The 22,875-nt window shown below is 39.5% G+C and overlaps 1 protein-coding gene across 1 annotated transcript in view; it reads right to left on the bottom strand.

The window, feature by feature from the left end:
- adgrg7.1 (adhesion G protein-coupled receptor G7, tandem duplicate 1) overlaps window positions 1-22,875 on the bottom strand; it is a 62,903-nt gene that overhangs the window by 39,845 nt on the left and 183 nt on the right. Inside the window, exons 2-6 of the mRNA XM_072584367.1 lie at window positions 20,749-20,913; window positions 16,214-16,311; window positions 13,217-13,353; window positions 3,258-3,365; window positions 394-554 (exon numbers count right to left, since the gene is read on the bottom strand). Coding sequence (XP_072440468.1) covers window positions 394-554; window positions 3,258-3,365; window positions 13,217-13,353; window positions 16,214-16,311; window positions 20,749-20,913 — 669 coding nt within the window. The remainder of the gene's footprint in view (window positions 1-393; window positions 555-3,257; window positions 3,366-13,216; window positions 13,354-16,213; window positions 16,312-20,748; window positions 20,914-22,875) is intronic.

Genomic DNA, 22,875 nt, shown 5'->3' on the forward strand with positions numbered 1-22,875 from the left:
TTGTTAGTGTTTGTCTTTCCAATATATGTGTTAAAAATATCAGTAATTATGAACTTCAAACAATCTTGCTGATTAATCAGCAGATGGGTCAATGACCTTTGCTCTTTTCCACTTTGTATTAAAAGTTATCTCCTCTCATTAAGTATTATGGGAGCATTCTGTATCTTAAACCTTGATGTCATCATGCCTGACTTTGAGTTAAAGCTACTCTTAGGTTAGGTGTTAAAAATGATTAATGCACCCAGTTGTACTTCAAATGATAAACAGACCTTAGCTTATTAAAATTTCTGATAGTCACCCCATATAAAATTAATTCCATGATAGCTGTGTCTTTCTGTTTTGCACAAGTCCTATTGGGATGTCGGTATATGTCAGGCAAAGTTGTATTCTTACCTTTGGGTTAAAAAGTAGCTCAACACCATTCAGAACCCCTTCTGCAATATTTCCAGAAATAACTTGACGACTCTGATTGTTAGTACACTGACGGACCTTGGACTGAAAGAACTTGTCATTTTGATACAGGATAATTCCCAATTTGCCATCTTGAGTACTATCTGTACAAAGGAAACATCCTTACCAAGAATGACTTGCAACAAAACCTTAACTTGTTTACATCTCATCCTGGAATTTTCCCTGGGCTGGTATTGCTTGGGGTGGGGCAGAGTTTCAGTTGGAATACTGCGTGCATCGTTCACTTTTGCACCAGAGGAAAGAAATTAAAATTTTGGTCAGGGTACAATACACCATCATTAAGATGCTGAATAAAAACCAAAAGAACTGCAGATGCTGGAAAATCAGAAACAAAAACAGAAATTTGTGAAAAAGCTCAACAGGTCTGGCAGCATCTCTGGAGAGAAATTAGAGTCCAGTGTCTAGTGTGCTTTGTGTCCGGTGACTTATTTGGAGAAACATTAACTCTGATTTCTCTCCAGAGATGCTGCTAGACCTGCTGAGTTTTTCCAGCAATTTCTGTTTTTGTCTGTAATTTTAAGATGCTGCCCAGTATGAAGAAATGTAAGCATGAAGAAAGACTTGACTAAATCATGAAAGGACAATTGACATAGAGAGCTGTGAGGCTGTGGATTGAATTTTAGTTAGGACATTCCAGATTAGTCTGGATAGGTGTCTGAGAAAAAATGAGTTGTAAATGTTGTTAGAACTATTGCTCTATTAGATGGTAAACCCTGCCTAGGCTTTGGTTAGATAGGCCAAGGCAACAATTTCCATGTTTCACTTCTACGTAGAACTTTCCTATTTATCTCTGCTTGCCGTACAAATGCATTTGAAACAAAAAACAGAAATTGCTAGAGGATTGGGTCTGGCAGCATCTATGGGGAGATTACAAACTTAATGTTTTGTGTCTGGTAACATTTCATCAGAACTGATGGCAGTGAGGGAAAAGTGGTACGCTGAAGACAATGAGTGCGTTGGGAGAAATGAGAGGAGAGGTGGAGACGGAACTCAAGAAAATGAGATATGAGAGGGTTAGGCAGACAAGGGGACACTAATGGTAACCCGAATAAGTGATAACGAAAGCTATGAATAGGAGAGTGTGGGTGGGCTGTGCTGAAAGCAATCAATGTCATGATTATAGAACAAAGAGTGGATGGGAATAGATTCACTGTGCTGAAAGCAACCCACATCATGGAGGATCAGGGTGTGATGGGGATCTGAAACAAAAGATGAGATGCTGTTCTTCCTGCTTGTGCTGAGCCTCACTGGACCACTGCAGCAGGCCCGAGGCAAAAATGTGGGTGAAACATGTTGCATGCCCACCCCCATCATCAGCATAAAGACCATTTTTTCCCAGCTGCTATTAGATCTGATGGAGAGTCACCAGATTCAAAACGTTAGCTCTGTTTTCTCCCCACAGATGCTGCCAGACCTACTGGGTTTCTCCAGCAGTTTCTGTTTTTGTTTCAGATCCCCAGCATCCACAGTTCTTTGATCTATACAAAGCCATTTTCATGTTTCAAAGTCAATTACAGTTGTGTGGGGCAGATTCTCAGCCAAACTTGTGTTCTACAGAAATTCATTCCTGCTAGGGAAGAAAGCATTGTGACATTGTGGGCACTGGTTACAGTGACAAGATTGTGTCAAACCGAGGTAAAAGATAGCAAGCGCCCTTGAAATAATCTACTTTGAACTTTGGAAGCAGCTTTAATATAACATTAAATCAGATCCTTGTTGTTTTAGCGATTTGGGAGGCAGAAGATTAATCACCATCTGTTTTCCAACTCCCCTATCACCAATGTTTTATCCCTCATCTTCTTTCTTCAAAACAATAGTTTTTTTTTGATTAGATTAGACTCCCTACAGTGTGGAAACAGGCTCTTCAGTCCAATAAGTCCACACCAACCCTCCAAAGAGTAACCCACCCAGACCCATCTCCCTCTGACTATTACACCTAAGAGCATGGGCAATTTAGCACAGCCAATGCACCCGACTTGCACATCTTGGATTGTGGGAGGAAACTGGAGCACCCAGAAAAACCCACACAGACACAGGGAGAATGTGCAAACTCCACACAGACAGTCGCCCAAGGCTGGAATCGAACCCGGGTCTCTGGTGCTGAGGTAGCAGTGCTAACCACTGAGCCACCGTGCTATTAAAGGATACTCTGAACTCAATTCCATACCCTGATAAAACCCGAAAGAACTGCGTTTGCTGGTAATCAGACACGAAAACAGGAATTGCTTAAAAGGTGTAACGGGTTTGGCAGCTACCAAACCTGCTGAGCCATTCCAACAATTCCTGTTTCCATAGCCTGACGCTGTTCTGTTATACCTGAGCCTTTCAGGAACATTAGCCTCAACCTGTGGATTAATCACACCTTCATAAAGACTATAATGACATGGAATTGTATCAAGCTGATAGAAATGGAAAGAAGTTTAGATCAACAGTACTTGAAAATTTTCTCTAGGGCTCCAAAACTGGGTAGAGTCAGTTAAATAAGCAATTAAAGAGTTAAGATAAGAATGACACTTCGTGAGGATTGAACATCCACAGAGGACGTTTCTAGGAAGACGATTAAACCTCTATTTTGCTGTTTACGTTAAGATCTTTCTAAAATGTCTTGGAAATTCTGCACTTGACTGATTTGGGAATTTTAAGTTAGGCTTTATAAAACTGATTATATCATCGTTAATTGTAACACAGAAATCCTCAATCTTAGGATAATGAAAAGCAACTCTCAAAATTTTTTTTAAAGTTTCTGAAATGGCTTCTGCGAAGAAAACAGAGAGCAACATACTTACTTGTGGAAACATTGACAAACATTTGAACTTCTGCATTTGTATTGAGTAAGAATTTTGTGGCATTGGTGTTCAATTCAATTCGGTTCGACACTAAGGTGTCATCGTGTCCTGTAATTGAGACAATGCATAATTTCAGAAATGTCAGTAATTTGAAATGTTCTCATCTTGCTGGGACACAGTAAAGTCTGAAAATACCAGATGATTATGGTCCATCTTCAAGATTTTCTCAACATATCTGTAGGAGTAACCTTGGATTAATAGGAATTTAGTTGATTTAATATTGACTTTGCACTTGTGATAAAAAGTGTATAGTAGATTGCAATCATTTGGAATATAGATTTAAAAGTAAAAGCAAAATAGATGTGTCTTTTAATTCTATGATGGTGACTGCTTTGTTTTAAGATGATTTGGAAGTGCTGGTGTTGGACTGGGGTGGACAAAGTTAAAAATCACCAAGACCAGCGCCACTCCTTCATCAGGTGGTTGTCACAGAGCAGCACTTCAAAAGCTAATGTTTCCAAATAAATCTGCTGGACTAAAACCTGGCATTTTGTGATTTTTAGCATTGTTTTAAGATGGTAGACAGATATTTGGAACAATGAACTAACTATATTATTGTCAAGCAAGCACATAATTCAAGTTAATACTTTGATTAAGTTCTTGTGGACTTAATTGATGAAGTGTTCACAAAGTTGAACTTTTATGACATACAGAAAAAAAACCTGGGGCCGTTAATAGCTTGAATTCACTTCAGAAGAGTAAGGCTTTCTTCTGTTCAGATTTCATATCAATAGAAGTCTCTAATCTATGAGAGTTTGTGTAAATGTTTTCAAGCTGATAAAATTGAAAAGAGGTTTAGATCAGTGGCACTTGAAAATTTTCTCTACGGCTACAAAACTGGGTAGAGTTAGTTAAATATGAAATTAAAGAGTTGAGATAAGAATGACACCTCACGAGGATGTTTCTAGGGAAAATAATCAAAGCGTTGTTTTGCTGTACATGTTAAGATCTTTCTAAAATGTCTTGGGTATAACTTTGACTGTTTATTTTCCTTGAATGATAAACTTATGTTCTTCTGTTAAAATATATTGGAATTCTTGTGTGGATATTGCAGGGAATTAAATTCTGCCTTTTGCAATTTAGAAGAATGTTGGGGGATCATATAGGCACATATAAAATTATGGAGGGAATTGATAAGATTGACGCAGGGAGATTGTTTCCACTGGTGGTTGAAACTAAAACTAAGGGGCATAGACTCAAAATAAGATAGACCAGATTTCGGATTAAGTTAAGGAGGAACTTCTTACACAAAGGATTGTGGATCCGTGAAATTCCCTGCCCAGTGAAGCAGTTGAGGCTACCTCATTGAGTGTTTTTAAGGCAAAGATAGATAGATTTTTGAACAGTAAAAGAATTAAAGGTTATGATGAGTTGGCAGGTAAGTGGAGCTGAGGCCACGAAAAGATCAGCTATGATCTTATTGAATGGCGGAGCAGCCTTGAGGGATCAGATGGCCTATTCCTGCTCCTAGTGCTTTTGTTCAGATGTATGTTTTTTTTGTTATATCTGCTTATCTGTCTATCTTCTCTCTCCCTCCTAATTTATTTATGGTCCTCTCAATCTCCTCAATAACTTCTGAACCTCTTAAAACTTCTCATTCTTTATTCGTTCTTCACCTGTATCTCTTTGTCTCCCCAAGTTTCAGCAGAGAGTCAGAAGGAGGGGAAAGAGCTTAATAATAAAAATCATCTATCCCTGATGTATCAAAAGCTTATAATATAGTATTTTTATTTGAAAACTTAGGTTCTAAAGTGAAGGAAAATAGATTTTCAGATTACAATTTTGTGAAGATATGATTGTTTTTTAAAGTCTGGAGGTCATTTTGAACAGAGCTGAAGGCAGTATTTTGAAAAAAATCATATAATTTTAGCTAAATGTCTAACAACCCACTTCCCCCTATTCCGCCTTGCTCCCTATGTCCCCAGGAGATAATTCTTCTAGTATTTGCTGACTTGAGGTTTACAACCCAAAGAGAAAGAGAGAAGGACCTGGAATCAGCTTCATTTAGACATAAACAGTTCAGTCAGACAGAAGAGGCCATTAACAGCTGTTATGAAGGTGTAGAGGTATTATACCTTTCAAAAAGTTAAAAACTAGCAGAGCTACCTGACAGTACCAAGTGTTCTGAACAAAATATAATGTAAACTTTGTTCCAGCAGCTAGACTAGCTAGTTGCATGGAGATAAAAACAAACTTGAATTAGGCCAATCAGTTTAAAATATACCCCCAAAAAATACCAAACACCAATCAAATTTCAATTTAGTATATTGACAATATAAAAACCAATGCTTTGGAGTATAAGACTGGGAAACTGTGAACAGTTGAAAAAGAAATTCCAAGCCATCAACATCTGCAGACTGCTCAGAAAATTAGCTCAGGGCTGGGTAAAAGTCCGAAGTTGCTTAGAAGAAAACTCAGAAGCAGAAGGCTGTGGAAGCATCAAAGAGGAAAAGCTATCCCAGCAAGCTGTTGAAAATAAGAGTAGTAAGTGAGCAGCTAGTTTAAGTGTCTCAGGAACAGACGTTAACCAAAGAAAATAGCACTGGGGGAATGCAGACATTTGTCGAGAAGAAACAGTTTTCTGCTGTGCTAGCTGAACAAGGATCTTTAGAGTGGAGACAGGTGATTCTTCACTGATGTTTAAATATCTGTAAGGTTGCTCTTGGGATAAAAGTTTAGTCTATCTTTCTGATATTTATAATGAAACCATATCAAATACTGTATTATGGTTCGTGTTTCTCTTTTGTGTAATACGCTTGTACATTCTTTTATCAAGAGTACTTTAGCAGCATCTTGTAAATATGTTCAATGGCTGACCTTCACTGCAAACAAAAAAACAATAGAACTTATGGTCCATCCAGCCTGATCTTATTTTGGGATCTGACATTTCCAGTAACACCGTCAGCTGGGAGCATGACACTAAAAATCCTATGTGACGTTGAGTGAATTTGTGAAGTCCAATAAGTTGGCTAAGAATACATACTTTGAGTATAATAACATTTTGCAATTTAAGATGACTTACTATTGCATGACAGGAGATTAGTTATCCCAGATTCCCTTCAGGACAATGTACTGGTAAGAATACAGGGACACTTAGGAATTACCTGGTTTCCAGCCAGAACTCAGTCAATGGTGTGGTGGCTGAGGATCTGTGTTGAAGATCTTATAAGGTAAAACGGAGAAAGTTTAAAGGAGATGTGAGAGGCAAGTTTTTACACAAAACATGGTAAATGCCTAGAATGCATTGCCAGAGGAGGTGATAGAAGTAGATAAAACTGTGAAGTTTAAGAGGCATCTTGACAGATACATGAGTAGGCAGGGAATAGGAGGATACAGACCTGGTAGAGGTGAAAGGTTGAAAGTTTAGAAAGGCATCACGCATTGGCACAGGCCTGGTGGGCTGAGGGGCCTGCTCCAGTGCTGTACTGTTCTTTGATCTTTGTTTTGGCAGAATAATGATCTACCAGTCAATAGACAATAGACAATAGGTGCAGGAGTAGGCCATTCTGCCCTTTGAGCTAGTACCACCATTCATTATGATCATGGCTTGATCATCCTCAATCAGTATCCTGTTCCTGCCTTATCCCCATAACCCTTGATTCCACTATCCTTAAAATCTCTATCCAACTCTTTCTTGAAAGTATCCAGAGACTTTGCCTCCACAGCCTTCTGGGGCAGAGCATTCCATACACCCACCACTTTCTGGGTGAAGAGGTTTCTCCTCAACTCTGTTCTAAGTGGCCTACCCCTTATTTCTAAACTGTGTCCTCTGGTTCGGGACTCACCCATCAGCGGAAACATGCTTCCTGCCTCCAGTGTGTCCAATCCTTTAATAATCTTATACATCTTAATCAGATCTCCTCTCAGCCTTCTAAACTCAAGCGTGTACAAGCCCAGTCGCTCCAATCTTTCAGTGTAAGATAGTCCCGCCATGCCGGGAATTGACCTCGTGAACCTACGCTGCACTCCCTCAATAGCCAGAATGTCTTTTCTCAAATTTGGAGACTAAATGTGCACAATATTCCAGGTATGGTCTCACCAGGGCCCTGTACAGCTGCAGAAGAATCTCTTTGCTTCTATACTCCATTCCTCTTGTTATGAAGGCCAGCATGCTATTAGCCTTCTTCACTGCCTGCTGTACCTGCATGCTTGCTTTCATTGACTGATGTACAAGAACACCTAGATCTCGTTGTACTGCCCCTTTACCTAACTTGACTCCATTTAGGTAGTAATCTGCCTTCCTGTTCTTGCCACCAAAATGGATAACCACACTTTTATCCACATTAAACTGCATCTGCCATGTATCCATCCACTCACCTAGCCTGTCCAGGTCACCCTGTATTCTCTTAACATCCTCTTCACATTTCACCCTGCCACCCAGCTTTGTGTCATCAGCAAATTTGCTGATATTACTTTTAATACCTTCATCTATATCATTAATATATACTGTAAAATGCTGCGGTCCCAGCACTGAGCCCTGCGGCACACCACTGGTCACTGCCTGCCATTCCGAAAAGGAGCCGTTTATCACTACTCTTTGTTTCCTGTAAGCCAACCAATTTTCAATCCATGTCAGCATTTTGCCCCTAATACCATGTGCTCTAATTTTACTCACTAACCTCCTATGTGGGACTTTATCAAAGGCTTTCTGAAAGTCCAGGTATACTACATCCACTGGATCTCCCTTATCCATCTTCAGAGTTACATCCTCAAAAAATTCCAGAAGATTAATCAAGCATGATTTCCCCTTCATAAATCCATGCTGACTCTGACATATCCTGTTACTTATGATTTGGAGATGCCGGTGTTAGACTGGGGTGTACAAAGTTAAAAATCACACAACACCAGGTTATAGTCCAACAGGTTTAATTGGAAGCACACTAGCTTTCGGAGTGACGCTCCTTCATCAGGTACAATCACCTGATGAAGGAGCGTCGCTCCAAAAGCTAGTGTGCTTCCAATTAAATCTGTTGGACTATAACCTGGTGTTGTGTGATTTTTAACTTTATCCTATTACTGCTATCCAGATGTGTCATAATTTCATCCTTTATAATTGACTCCAGCATTTTTCCCACCACTGAGGTCAGACTAACTGGTCTATAATTCGCTGTTTTCTCTCTCCATCCTTTCTTAAAAAGTGGGACAACATTAGCCGCCCTCCAATCCGCAGGAACTGATCCTGAATCTATAGAACATTGGAAAATGATCACCAATATATCCATAATTTCTAGAGCCACTTCCTTCAGTACCCTGGGATGTAGACCATCAGGCCCCAGGGACTTATCAGCCTCTTCAAAACCATTTCCTGCCTAATATAAATTCCCTTCAGTTCAGGTCCTTCAGCCACTATTACATCTGGGAGATTGCTCGTGTTTTCCCCAGTGAAGACAGATCTAAAGTACCAATTCAACTCTTCTGCCATTTCTTTGTTCCCCGTAATATATTCACCCGTTTCTGTCTTCAAGGGCTCAATTTTAGTCTTAACCTTTTTTTTCTTTTCACATACCTAAAAAAGCCTTTACTATCCTCCTTTATATTTTTGGCAAGTTTACCTTCGTACCTCATTTTTTCTCTGTGTATTTCCTTCTTAATTATCCTCTGTTGTTCTTTAAAAGCTTCCCAGTCCTCCGATTTCCCACTCATCTTTGCTATATTATACTTTATCCCTTTTGTCTTTATATGATCCTTAACTTCCCTCGTCAGCCACAGCCACCCCTGCCTCCCCTTAGGATCTTTCTTCCTTTTTGGAATGAACTGATCCTGCATCTTCTGCATTATACCCAGAAATACCAGCCATTGTTGTTCCACTGCTATCCCTGCTATGGTGTTGCACCATTGAACTTTGGCTAGCTCCTCCCTCATAGCTCCATAGTTAATAGACAATAGACAATTGTCTATTGTCTATTAACTATGGAGCTATGAGGGAGGAGCTAGCCAAAGTTCAATGGTGCAACACCATAGCAGGGATAGCAGTGGAACAACAATGGCTGGTATTTCTGGGTATAATGCAGAAGATGCAGGATCAGTTCATTCCAAAAAGGAAGAAAGATCCTAAGGGGAGGCAGGGGTGGCTGTGGCTGACGAGGGAAGTTAAGGATCATATAAAGACAAAAGGGAAAAAGTATAATATAGCAAAGATGAGTGGGAAATCGGAGGACTGGGAAGCTTTTAAAGAACAACAGAGGATAATTAAGAAGGAAATACACAGAGAAAAAATGAGGTACGAAGGTAAACTTGCCAAAAATATAAAGGAGGATAGTAAAGGCTTTTTTAGGTATAAGTTCCCCTTATTCAACGGAAATATTGTCACTTCCGATTCTACCCTCTCCCTTTCAAACTGCAGATTAAAGCTTATTGTATTGTGGTCACTACCTCCTAATGGCTTCTTTACTTCGAGGTCCCTGATCAAATTCGGTTCGTTGCACAACACCAGATCCAGAATTGCTTTCTCTCTGGTAGGCTCCAGCACAAGCTGTTCTAAGAATCCATCTCGGAGGCACTCCACAAACTCCTTTCTTGGGGTCCAGTACCACCCTGATTCTCCCAGTCTACCTGCACGTTGAAATCCAACTGTAGTAATATCTTTGCAACAGGCCAATTTCAGCTCCTTATTCAACTTACACACTACATCCAGGCTACTGTTTGGGGGCCTGTAGATAACTCCTATTAGGGTCTTTCTACCCTTAGAATTTCTCAGCTCTATCCATACTGAGTCTACATCCCCTGATTCTAGGTCTCCCTGCGCAAGGGACTGAATATTATTCCTTACCAACAGGGCCACCTCACCCCCTCTGCCAGTCAGTCTGTCAGTATGATAGCAGGTGTAGCCTTGAATATTCATTTCCCAGGCCCTGTCCACTTGAAGCCACGTCTCAGTTATCCCCACAACATTGTAACTGCCAATTTCTAAATGAGCCTCAAGCTCATCCACCTTATTTCTAATGCTTCGTGCATTCATATATAATATTTTTAATTTGTTACTCCACTCACCCTTCCTATCAATCCCTATTTCACTTGACCTTACAGCATGATCCTTTTTTGAGTTTTCTGCTCCATTGATTCTGTTGTCTTTCTTGACTTCTCTTGTTCTAACTTTCCCTTTAACTTCCTTCTTAAACTTCCAGTTTGTCCCCTCCCCTTGGCTATTTAGTTTAAACACAGCTGTGTTGCAGTGGCAAACCTGCCTGCCAGAATGCTGGTTCCCCCACCTATTATGGTGCAACCCGTCCCTCTTGTAAATTTCATCCTTACCGCTAAACATACCCCAGTGATCCAAGAATTTAAATCCTTGCTTCCTGCACCATTCCCCAGCCACACATTCGGGTCCATTATCTCCCTGTTCCTGTCCTCTCCAATCCGAGGAACTGGAAGCAAACCGGAGATAACCACCCTGGATGTCCTGCTTTTCAGCTTTCTTCCGAGTTCTCTGAAGTCCCGCTGTAGAATGTCCCTCCTCTTCTTCTTCCCGGCGTCATTTGTGCCGACATGCACCACCACATCTGGCTCTTCACCTTCGCCCTTGAGGATTTCCTGCACTCTGTCAGCGATGTCCTTAATCCTGGCACCAGGAAGGCAACACACCATCCTCAAATCCTGCCTGTTGCTGTAGAAACCCCTTTCAGTCCCTCTCACTATGGAGTCCCCTATTACCACGGCTCTATGTGATGTCTGACTCCTTGGCTCTGCCTCCACGCCAATTTCTGACTGGCAGACCTGACCGCCTCTCGGACTGGCAGTGACATCTGTCTCTACAGTTTGAAGTCCACAATCTTCAAGCAAAAGAAGTATATATGTGAAGAAGTTAAGGTGAACTTAGGTTAAATTTATCTGTATGGTAGGGTAATGTGTTTAAAGAATAGAAAAAAAAAATGAAGCCATCTTTTCATTATGATAGTTCATTTTTTCTTAAGGGGGAGGTGTTATGAAAGTTCTTAAGGGGGAGGTGTTATGAAAGTGTAGAGGTACTGTACACTTAAGAGAGTTAAAAGCTAGCAGAACTACCTGACAGCACCTTGGCTTCTTGGCTTCTCGAATTTTCACAGATTACTGCACGAGATAAATCTTTTCTGTGTTGCTGGCTTAAGTTAGCAGGTGGCAATTCCTCCGTGTCATAACACAGTGGAGATGCAGTTATTAGCAGACCAAGCCATCAGGGCTGGGTAAAAGGCCACAATTGCTTAGAAGAAAACTCAGAAGCAGAAGGCTGTGGAAGCATCAAAGAGGAACGATATCTCAGCAAGCTGTTGAAAATATGAGTATAAGGAATCCATGTCTTGTAATAAGTGAGCAGCTAGTTTAAGTGTCTCAGGAACAGACATTAACCAAAGAAAATAGGGGGAATGCAGACATTTGTCGAGAAGAAACAGTTTTCTGCTGTGCTAGCTGAACAAGGATCTTTAAAGTGGAGACAGGTGATTCTTCACTGAAGTTTAAATATCTGTAAGATTGCTCTTGGGATAAAAGTTTAGTTTTTCTTTCTGATATTTTTAATGAACCCATATCAAATAGTGTATTATGGTTCGTATTTCTCTTTTGTGTAATACACTTGTACGTTCTTTTATCAAAACTACTTTAGTAGCATCTTGTGAATATGTTCAGTGACTGACCTTCACTGCAAACAAGAAGAACAATAAAACTTATGGTCCATCAAGCCAGATCTTACTTTGTGATCTGACCTTTCAAGTAACGCCGTCAGCTGAGAGCATGACACCAAAAATTGTGATTTGGAGATGCTGCTGTTGGACTGGGGTGTACAAAGTTAAAAATCACACAACACCAGGTTATAGTCCAACAGGTTTAATTGGAATCACTAGCTTTCGGACCGCTGCACCTTCATCAGGTGATTGTGGAGGATACAATTGTCAGACACAGAATTTATAGCAAAAGTTTACAATGTGATGTAACTGAAATTATACATTGAAAAATACCCTGATTGTTTGTTGAGTCTTTCATCTGTTTGAACACCATGATAGTTTCACTTCTTTCAAGTGTAAATCACAAAACATTTGTTTAAACGTTGCATTCTCAGGTTAACTGTAACAATTGGTGTTCGCCAGACATTATGTTGAAGGTGTTAGCCCCCTGTGTTCTCTGTCTGTGCCATAATGTTTAGACTGATTCTAATCTAAAAAGTGAGATGACAGAGTCTTACATGAATTCATGCAGTTTTTGAGCAAAGTACAATGTAACTCTGCAAGTTCAAATTCACCCCACAAATGTATATGTATATGTGTGCATGTGGGTCTTTGTGTGTGTGTATTTCTGTCGGTCTGTCTGGGTTGGGGGGGTTGTGAGTGTTCGCCACCTGAGTTCATGGTAGAGACCCTAAATTTTTTCAAAAAATGCCTGGATCTTCCCATTATGTGCTGTAAGCTGCAGGGCAATGGGTCATGTGCAGAAAGGTGGGATTAGAAAGGGTATCTAGGTGTCTTTTGGTTGGCATGGACAAGATAGACCAAATGGCCCCCTTCTGTGCAGTGTTATTTCGATTGTTCCTTGTCTGGCTCACTTCCATTTGTGAAATTTGTGAGTTGGGATGGTACTAAATGCAGTAAGGTTATATACATGATTGTATAGGAGGTTAACTATGTGGAGAAATGCTTGGGAAGAGATCTATAATCAGATAATGGTTTTGAAAATGTCAACGTTCATGTTACATAGGCTTCACCCAATCAGTTGTGACCCACAGAGCCTGCAGGTAGAGTCATGGAGTTCAACTTTAGCTTTCATTGGGAGCTGATACCAGCTCCCTAAGATCTTGGTAATTAAGCCTGATCAGATGTAGTTGTACTTATTACTATCATACAATCAAACTTCTTGTTATCTAAAAAAAAGGTTTTTCTGTAGATGCTCTCCAGCCCTGTATTCTGTAACAAAACTAAGATCAAGTAAAGTAGTACCTTTTAATACAGACAGCATAATTCCATGTGTCGTACCATTCTGTAAAATGATGGATGAGGCTGCAAGATTGGGCTGGACCACCTGGCTGAAACTAATTTCCAAATCTGTGAGGACATCTCCCAAAATCTGTGTCACACTAGAATGAAATTTAAAATAGGTACTTTATTTGCAAGCATTAGAAACACATGTACACAAATACACATGGATTTCATGGCCTCAGTTTAGCTGGGGTCACTCCCTACTGAAAGTAAATATGTCATGATGCCACCAGGTCAGCAATCTGACATAATTCTGCCAATCTCTGACATTATGGGTGGTGAGGTTAAATAACCAGGTGATTGCAATTTTTCATTTCCCACTTGTCACATGGAAGAATTGTTAGGAGAGGGTTGTGTCAGACTCCAGGCTACGGCTTGGCCGGGTGTCTACATGGAGATAAGACTGAAATAAGACTTTAATATCTGGACATTTCTTACTCCTTTTGGCTTTGTGTCCTTTATTTCTGCTGTTTTTTTAAAAAATTCCAGTTTTGTAATCAAGTCCATAAACAAGATGGTGCCAGATAATGGCGACCTTGTACACTTTTCACTCTGCTCCTACTGTATTCCTGTACTTGACTACATGTGACAATAAAATCTAATTCTAATCTAATTCTAAATCCAACTCTAAGTATGAGGGAACAGCACTAAACTGGATGAAAATGCCTACAAACAGGACAATGCAGAATATAGCAGCAGATTCTGCCGCTATAGTGGTAGTATTGGTCCTTGGTTTCTGAATCCATATTATCGTTCATGACAATTCCAAGGGGCTGTCAATCATGAATCTTTCAGAACCTATCTTAACTCCACAACAATTGTGGGGGTGCAGGAGATGCCTACTCCACAATAGAACCAGCCAGGTCAGGAAAACAAACTGACATGCCAAGCCAGTGAGAAGCAGGATGCCAGAAATGGGGCAAGAAATCCCATAAATGGCCCTGGTTGACCATTTCTAAAGATCTACAGAGTCTCCATGATTTCACAGAAGTTTGGCCCATTGTAGTTATGCTATAATCTTTTAGTCACATTATTGGTCTGCATTCAGATTACATATTACTGGTACAAGGGCTGATGAAACTGGAGGTCACAATCTTTCTTACTCTTACTAAAGTAACATCTGTTTTCAATAAATACCACAAGCAAATGGAACATTTTAAGTTTGAATCTAGTGGTTATTTGCCATGAAATTGTTTTTATTTTTGAGGTGGATTGTGGTGAAATTTGATTGACACTACAATCATTGGCCTATGAAAATCATAGTTGTCAGCAGAGTATTTCTTATCTTTTTGAACCATGACATTTGTTTGTTTCAGAGGACCCTTATACAATGAATAAATATAAAGAGTGCATTTCCCTCAAAGATTTAATAAGAATCTCTTTCCTTTCTAAAATACATACAGGTAGGGCCAACGTTCGGTCATTATTGTTTCAGCTTTAATTTTGATTCCACATGATGTAAACTTTAGGTATTCATGAGCTAACTAAAGCCCAAACAACAATCCCAATCAGCAGTATCTCAAGTTTTCTTAGAAGATATACGAATCTGCAAATCTTTACTATTCTGGTTGAGCACACAGATTCTTGTCTAACTTTGCAGACAGTTAGCTCAGTTGGCTGGTTTGCAATGCAGGGTAACGACAATAGCGTGGTATTCAATTCCCACACAGGTAAGGTCACTATGATAGATATTCCTGTCTCAACCTTTTCCCTTTCCTGAGGTGTGGTCACACTCAGGTTAAACTCATCATCTGTCATGTCTCTCTAATGAGAGAGCAACCCTTTAGGACTATGATCAATTACATTTTCTGAAAAGGAGATGTTGAGGATGTCACTACACTGGAATAATCACACACAAAATAATCACCAGATTATAAACCAGCCCCAAACTTCTGTCAACACTGGCCCCCCGACGCAAATTGACAAAAATCTAAGTTTCCATGGCAAAAGTGTGACCAAAAGTGAAAACAGAAAATGCTGTAAATGTTCAACAGGTCATGCAACATCTGTGGAGAGAGAAACAGTGTTCATATTTCAGATTGATGATGTCTTGTCAAATGTTCAATTCTGATGGTAGATCACAGAAAGTAATTTTTTCTCTTTCTCAAGATGTTGCCTGACCTTTTGGATGTTCCAGCCTTCAAAATCCTGTGATAAGTTGCTTTTGTTGGAGCAGAGTACAGCCCTGCAGAACTTTCTAACCTTGAGAGGAATATGATTCAGCTACTCCTACTGACCACCGGGCCCAGAGTCTATTAAAAAGCAAAAGAGAACCTGTGTGCTTTGGCTGGACCTTTCCACTCATTTTATCTCAATTTTCTCTTAAAAGGATGAGTAGCTAATGAGTTGTTCTACTTAGCATCTGACTTCTGTTCATGAGTTTCCACCATATCTTCATGTTAATATTGATATATGGTACTGTTGATTACTGAGCATGCTATCAGCTCTCATTTATGGGGCACAGTTAAATTTCCAGGCTGTCTGCTTCTTATTTCTTGTCTCCTTGGAGATGAATTTTGTATGGACATATAAATAACAAAGTATTGCTTGTTCATTGTTCAATATGATTGAGTTCTGATATGATGCTGCATCAATTTTGAGGTCTGGAGGAGGAACCTTATGAAGATATAACATAAATGAGCACCAAATAGGACTTGCTGAAAGGATATCTGGACTTCATTGCTCCAAACTGCATAAAGAAAGCTTTAAGAAGTCTGAAAAATGTAACAGCTACAAATTTTTCTTCTACCGTCAAAGTATTTATGTGAGAGGTTCAGCGTCAAACAATTCCTTTTTGTCAATAATGTATACAATGAACATATGAATAAAATGTGCTGTAAGTAGACAGCCATAATGCCCAGTTCAACTGATAAAACCATAGAACCACAGTTTTCCTTTGCTGGCTGGTATTGCCAGATTGTGTTCTCAACAGCAACACACACCTGAAGATTATCTCACCTTTGTGTGATGTTAAAGATATCTTTATTTGTGGGATCAAATGCCGTTTCATTAACATTGAGAAGCTGACTGATTGTATTTATTGCCAAAGAAACAGCCTGTAAAGCATAAACCGAAAACCACAATTGTTTAGATTCTCATATGCATTTCAAAGCAAATAAATTGCCAAGTCAATCAACATCATCCAGAACAGAGCAATACAGCCCAACTACTGCACTCAATATTCATTCCTTCAATGATGGACACTTATAGCAACAGTACGTACAATCTGCAGATGAATAGCAACAAAGGTACTGCGATGGAAGGCTAGGTAGTTGATTCTGAGACTAGGATCCTGGATCTCAAGAAGGAAAACTTGGTGAAAAGTGTTCCATCACACTCTTGACTTGTGCCTTGTGACTGCCAAGTTTTGTAGAATCAGAAGATGACTTAACTCACCTCAGATGTCCCAATTTCTGACCTGTTCTTTCAGCAATATTTATTATTTACCAGGATGTTGTCAGGAATGGAGGGTTTGAATTGTAAGGAGAGGCTGAATAGTCTGCAACCTTTTTCACTGGAGTGTAGGAGGTTGAGGGATGACCATATAGAGGTTTATAAAATCATGAGGGGTATAGACAAGGCGAATGGCAGTGCTATGAACTAGGCCAGATCCCTCAAAACATTTTTAAGCAGGTAGCTCAGACCGTAACTTTGCTATTTGTTTTAGCTAATTATATAGTGGATATTCCCAGATTAAACTAGCTGGTTCGACTGCCAAGTTTTAAACAAACAAAATGTATTTACAAAATTACGGAATGAAACACAACGAACAGAAAACCAAATACCAGATAACTTATCCTATCCAAACCCGACTTAATGATGCTGTTCCGAAAATACTTGCAACAGTCTCAATATACACATCGAGAGTGGGGTGCTGGAAAAGCACAGCACACCAGACAGCATCCAAGGAGCAGCTGAATCGACATTTCAGGCAAGAGCCTTTCATCAGGAAGGGCCTGGCCAGCTGTGCTTTTCCATCACCCCACTCTCGACTCTGATCTCCAGCATCTGCAGTCCTCACTTTCTCCCAATATACACATCCCTTTGCACAAACTATAAAACTGAAACAAACCAGAGTTTACAGGCTTTAAGTTAGAGAGAGAGGTCAGCAGCCTGTTTCACACATCCCCTTCTGCAACTAAACTGACTGAATGGATAAAAAAAAACTCTAATCTTGTCGAAAGCTAGCTACGCAGCTAGCTGGCCACTCCCCTTTGATTACAGTGTACCAATTTTTTTTAAAGACATGAAACCTTTTGGCCTGAAGCGCTATCTGTTAAAGGTAAACAAAGGTTTCCAATAAAACTTTCAAACCCAGCCTACTTGGAAATTGGCCACTTACCCCCTCTCTGGAAAAAATTCAAGGGCATAGTAACCTTGTAAAAAGAACCAGTACTGTGACACCTCCCCCCTTAAAAGAAATGAACCATCAATATCCAAATGTGGCTTCATTTTTCAAAACCCTCCAAAAAAAACATTGGTTAGTTCTTTAAACACACATATATATATGCAATGACTATAAACATGCAAACTACATTTGGATTCAGTCTGTAGTTCTTCCACCACAAAACGCCTCTGTTTCTCATTCAGGTCTCGACAATGCATTGGCGATCACGTTTTCTCGTTCTGCCACATGCACAGTTTTCAAATTAAGTGGCTGTGACAACAAGCTCCACCTAAACAGCCTGGCATTTTTGTCCTTGAATTTCTTCACAAACTTCAATGGGTTACGAGCAGTGTATACGATTAGATTAGATTACTTACAGTGTGGAAACAGGCCCTTCGGCCCAACAAGTCCACACCGCCCCACCGAAGCGCAACCCACCCATACCCCTACATCTACCCCTTACCTAACACTACGGGCAATTTAGCATGGCCAATTCACCTGACCTGCACATCTTTGGACTGTGGGAGGAAACCGGAGCACCCGGAGGAAACCCACGCAGACATGGGGAGGACGTGCAAACTCCACACAGTCAGTCGCCAGAGGCGGGAACTGAACCCGGGTCTCTGGCGCTGTGAGGCAGCAGTGCTAACCACTGTGCCACCGTGCCGCCCACTGATTGTCTCAGTTATGTTGTTAGTAATATAAACACTGAAATGTTGTAGTGCCAACACCTAGTTTGAAGTCTCTTTCTCAAACGTTGAATATTTCTGCTGATGAGTATTCAATTTCCTGGAGAAATACCCAATAGGTCTTTCTATCTAATCATCATCTTCCTGCAGGAGCGCAGCACCGACCCCCACATCACTGGCATCGATAGCCACTTTGAAAGCCTTTGTGTAATCAGGTGTGGCTAATGCTGCGACAGTGGTTAACACAGTCTTCAGGCTGTCAAATGCCTTCTGACAGTCCACTGTCCTCTGAAACTTCTTGCCTATCTTTAGCAATTCAGTGAGTGGATCAGCCACACTGCTAAAACTTGGCACAAACTTTTGATAAAATCCACTCAATCCCAGGAACTGTAGTACTGCTCTTTTTGTTGATGGTGTGGGAAATTCCCCAATTACTTCTGATTTCACATCCCATGGGACCATTTTTCCATGTCCAATAACATGGCCCAAGAAGGTGACTTGGGCATTGGCAAATTCACACTTAGCTAGGTTTACCACCAAGCCTGCCTTATGAAGTCGATCGAACAAATCCGATAAATGTTGTAAATGTTCCTTCCATGAGTGACTAAAAATCACCAGGTCATTAATATACATAAGACACTTGGGTAATCCTGCAATTACCTTATGAGTCAGTCTCTGAAATGTTGCTGGAGTGTTTTTCATACCAAACGCCATGGCTTTAAACTGATACAGTCCATTTGGCATTATGAAAGCCGAAATTGTCTTTGCTCTCTCTGACAGGGGTACCTGCCAGTAGCCTCTGAGCAAGTCCAACTTATCAATGTAAGTTGCTTGTCCCACCTTTTCAACACAGTCTTTCAACCGTGGTATTGGGTATGCATCAGTTTTTGTAACTGCATTGACTTTACGATAGTCCACATATAACTATTGGGTATCATGACTATGGGTAAGCTCCAGTCACTGTAACTCACTTCATTTATGCCATCTTGGAGCATGCGTTCTATCTCCTTCTGAACCTATGCCAACTTTAGAAGGTAATGCCTATAAGGATGTTGCTTAATCAGAACAGCATCTCCTATTTCTACAGCAAGCACAATTAGGTTTGTACTTCCCAGTTTATTTCAGCAAATCTCCCCATGTGATAGAAATAACTCTTTCAGGTAACTTTGATTTTTCTCAAGAAGGTAACGCAATAATTTATACCCAATAGCAAAATTACAAATTTTTGATTTCTTGTCTGTTTCTTGTTTCATTCCATACTCCAATAACTTTTAAATGCTGCCTAGCCAACTCCCCAGCTCTATTTAATCATTCTCTAAAATTTGACACACAGTTCAAATGTATGGTCTCTGAAGTCTGACTTATTAATTTCTCCTTAATCAATTTTAATGGTTCTCTCACTTCATGCCCAAAAACTAATTAAAATGGACTGAATTTGGTCGATTCATTTGGTATATCTGTGAAAAAGCCCCAATAAAACTTTCAAACTCAGCAGCGTTGGAGCCTGGCCACTTACCCTCCTCTAGAAAAGTCTCGAGGGCATAGTAACCTTGTAAAAAGAACAAGTATTGTGACAGCAGGTATCTTTTCCCTAAGGTGGGATATTAAAGACTAGGGGATATTTTTGAACCTGACAGGGGAAAGCTTTAAAAAAAGACATGAACTATTTTTATACAGAGAGTGGTTCGTGTGTGGAATGAACTTCCAGAGGAAGTAATGGATGCAGGTACAGTTATAATATTTAAAACACATTTGGAAAAGTACATGAATAAGAAATGTTCAGCCAAAGAGAGATGAATCTATGAAATTCATTGCCACAGAGGGCTGTGGAGGCCAGGTCATTGAGTAAAGTTTAAGACTGACATAGATAGGTTCTTGAGTATCAAGGGGATCTAAGGTTATGGGGAGAAAGTGGGAGAATGGAATAGAGAAACTTATCAACCATGATTGAATGGCGGAGCAGACTCGATGGCTGAATGGTCTAATGGTCTTATGGATCCAATTATGTACTGTATGACTCTATTTGGCCTATCCAGCTCGGTTTCATGTTATTTTTACTTATTCATGGGATGAGGGTATTGCTAGCTAGGCCACCATTTATTGCCCATACCTAATTGTCCAGAAAGCAATTAAGAGTCAACCACATGATTGTGAACCTGGAGTCACATATAGGCCAGACCAGGTAAAGTTGGCAGTTCCCTTCCCTAAAGGGCATTAGTGAAGCAGATTTTTATTGTATCCAAATTCCACAATCTGCTGTGGTGCAATTCAAACCTATGTTCTCAGAACGTTGCATGGGTTTCTGCATTAAGTCCAGTGATAAATACCACTCAGCTGTCAACTCCCCTTTACCTTAATGTTTAGGCTGCTCTCTACCATTTTATTTCAAAGTGAATGGAACAGTAATTACATCTCACCTCAACTGAGTCCAGTGTATCAGACTGATTCAAAATGTTTTTCACAATTTGAGCAGCGAGGCTGATGTTCTCTGAAGTTAGTTCATGTGGTTCTGAGGTCAGCATCTGAGCAGCCATTGCAATTTTCACCAATTCTTCTTCTGTAATGCCACTATATTTCATTATCTGTCATTTGAATAAAACAAATATTATACAAACATTGATTATATCTATAAGCTCCATAATTAGTAGGAGCCAATGGTAAAATATAGATAAGAAAGATAATATCATAGAATGCCTGCAATGTGGAAGCAGGCTATTTGGCCCATCATGTTCATACCAAACCTCTGAACAGCACCCAATCCCTATCTCTGTAATCCTTTATTTTCAATGGCTAACCCAACTAGCCTACACATCCCTGGACACGATGGGTAATTTAGCATGGCTAATCCACTCAACCTGCGCATCTTTGGACTGTAGGAGGAAAGAGACACAGACACAAGGAAAATGTGCAAACTTCACACAATCACACCAGAGTGGAATTTAACCCAGGTCCCTGGCAGCACTGAGCCACCATGCTGCCCTATGATATTGATTTCCATTGTATAGATTCTCATATCTCTTTCTAAGATTGATTTAGTTTCACTGGTGTTGAATTGGACTTTTTTTTAAGGTAGGTTCTGATCATCTGGTTTGTTAGCTTCACTCAAAGATTATGTTCTCATTTCTTTATTGTGGGCTCAAACTTCACTCCAGGAATTTGAGAACATAATCTCTGCTGATACATAAATGGAGTACTGAAGAAAGCTCTATTGCTAGAGGTACTGTTTTTCAGAAAGGACTGCTTCAGTTTGTTCAACTGAACATAAATGATCCCCATGAATGACCCAAATGTGAGCAGGGGAGTTTTCCCAGTGTCCTGTCCAAAATGTATCGATCAAGAAACACTTTGAAATCAAAGATAGGACCATGTTGTGCATAATTAAATGTTATTTCTGCCTACACAGTGATGATATATACAATTTACAATATATTGTTGATTGAAGAACTTTGAGATGTCCCGAGGTTGTCAAAGGTTTTGATTTTACAAAAGCTGTTTCTTCTTAACAATCAGGATAGAGAAATCAGATACTCCTTTGCCAATGTTTTTGTTTGCATTTTTATAGAATTTTTATTTGTTCTGGAAACATTCACATTTTTTTCTGGGAAGTTCATGATTGATCATAAAAATATCTCAATGATGAAATCAACAATTCTGTACAAACAAAACTGTCCTCTAGTTAATATCTTTGACACAGCACAAATGTCATTATTTGTTCTTTTTCATCCTTTGCTTTGGCTCAGCGGGTTATTAACAGATAAGTCAGGCATAAGATAATACCTTCTCACTAAGATTCTTTAAATTTACATTGCAATCTGTTAATGTGTCATTTTGTAGACTGATGATTCCATTCTTCTCAGTGCACAGGCGTGATGCTTTTGAAATATTTGCTGTTGAAATATAAGGGGTACAAAAACCTTATAATTTATTGCCATCTTGCAATTCTTAAAATTGAAATACAATCTGTCAGTAAAAAAAATTACATCTGAGATTATTAAAAATAGCATTCTTTATTTTAGAATGTATAAAATCTCTTGAATATCTTAGACTTTTTTTACATTGCAATTCATAAACACAATGAAATGTAGATTTTCAAAAATGTTTTGACAATGCTTTGAGATTGACAGATGACAACTTGATACTCTGACGTAATAAAGTTCAAATTATGTGAATTTTCTTTTATGCAAGGTATATAATAAGAAAGAAACTTACATCTAAGTTAACCATTATTGCTGATGTAAGCTATCGAACAAAACCATCTGAGAGTACCAAAACAAGAAGATAACATACCATTTAAAGTGTAAGGTTCACACTCTTCTTGAGAATAACCATAGCATCCGACTAAAATTTTATGGAACGTGAACAGTCCCTGAGAGGAATTGTATTCACTCTTTGCGCAAAAATTGGCTGCAAGGAAATCAAATGAAATTTTCTAAAGTTAATAAAGAGGCAGACTGAACTATGGGTTTACTTTTAAAAATATGACAATTCTTTAGCACGCCATCAAATTACATTTGTTATTGTGTAATCATGAACTGTTCCAACAA

The sequence above is a fragment of the Chiloscyllium punctatum genome, chromosome 15 (genome assembly GCF_047496795.1).
Source record: "Chiloscyllium punctatum isolate Juve2018m chromosome 15, sChiPun1.3, whole genome shotgun sequence".
Lineage (NCBI taxonomy): Eukaryota > Metazoa > Chordata > Chondrichthyes > Orectolobiformes > Hemiscylliidae > Chiloscyllium > Chiloscyllium punctatum.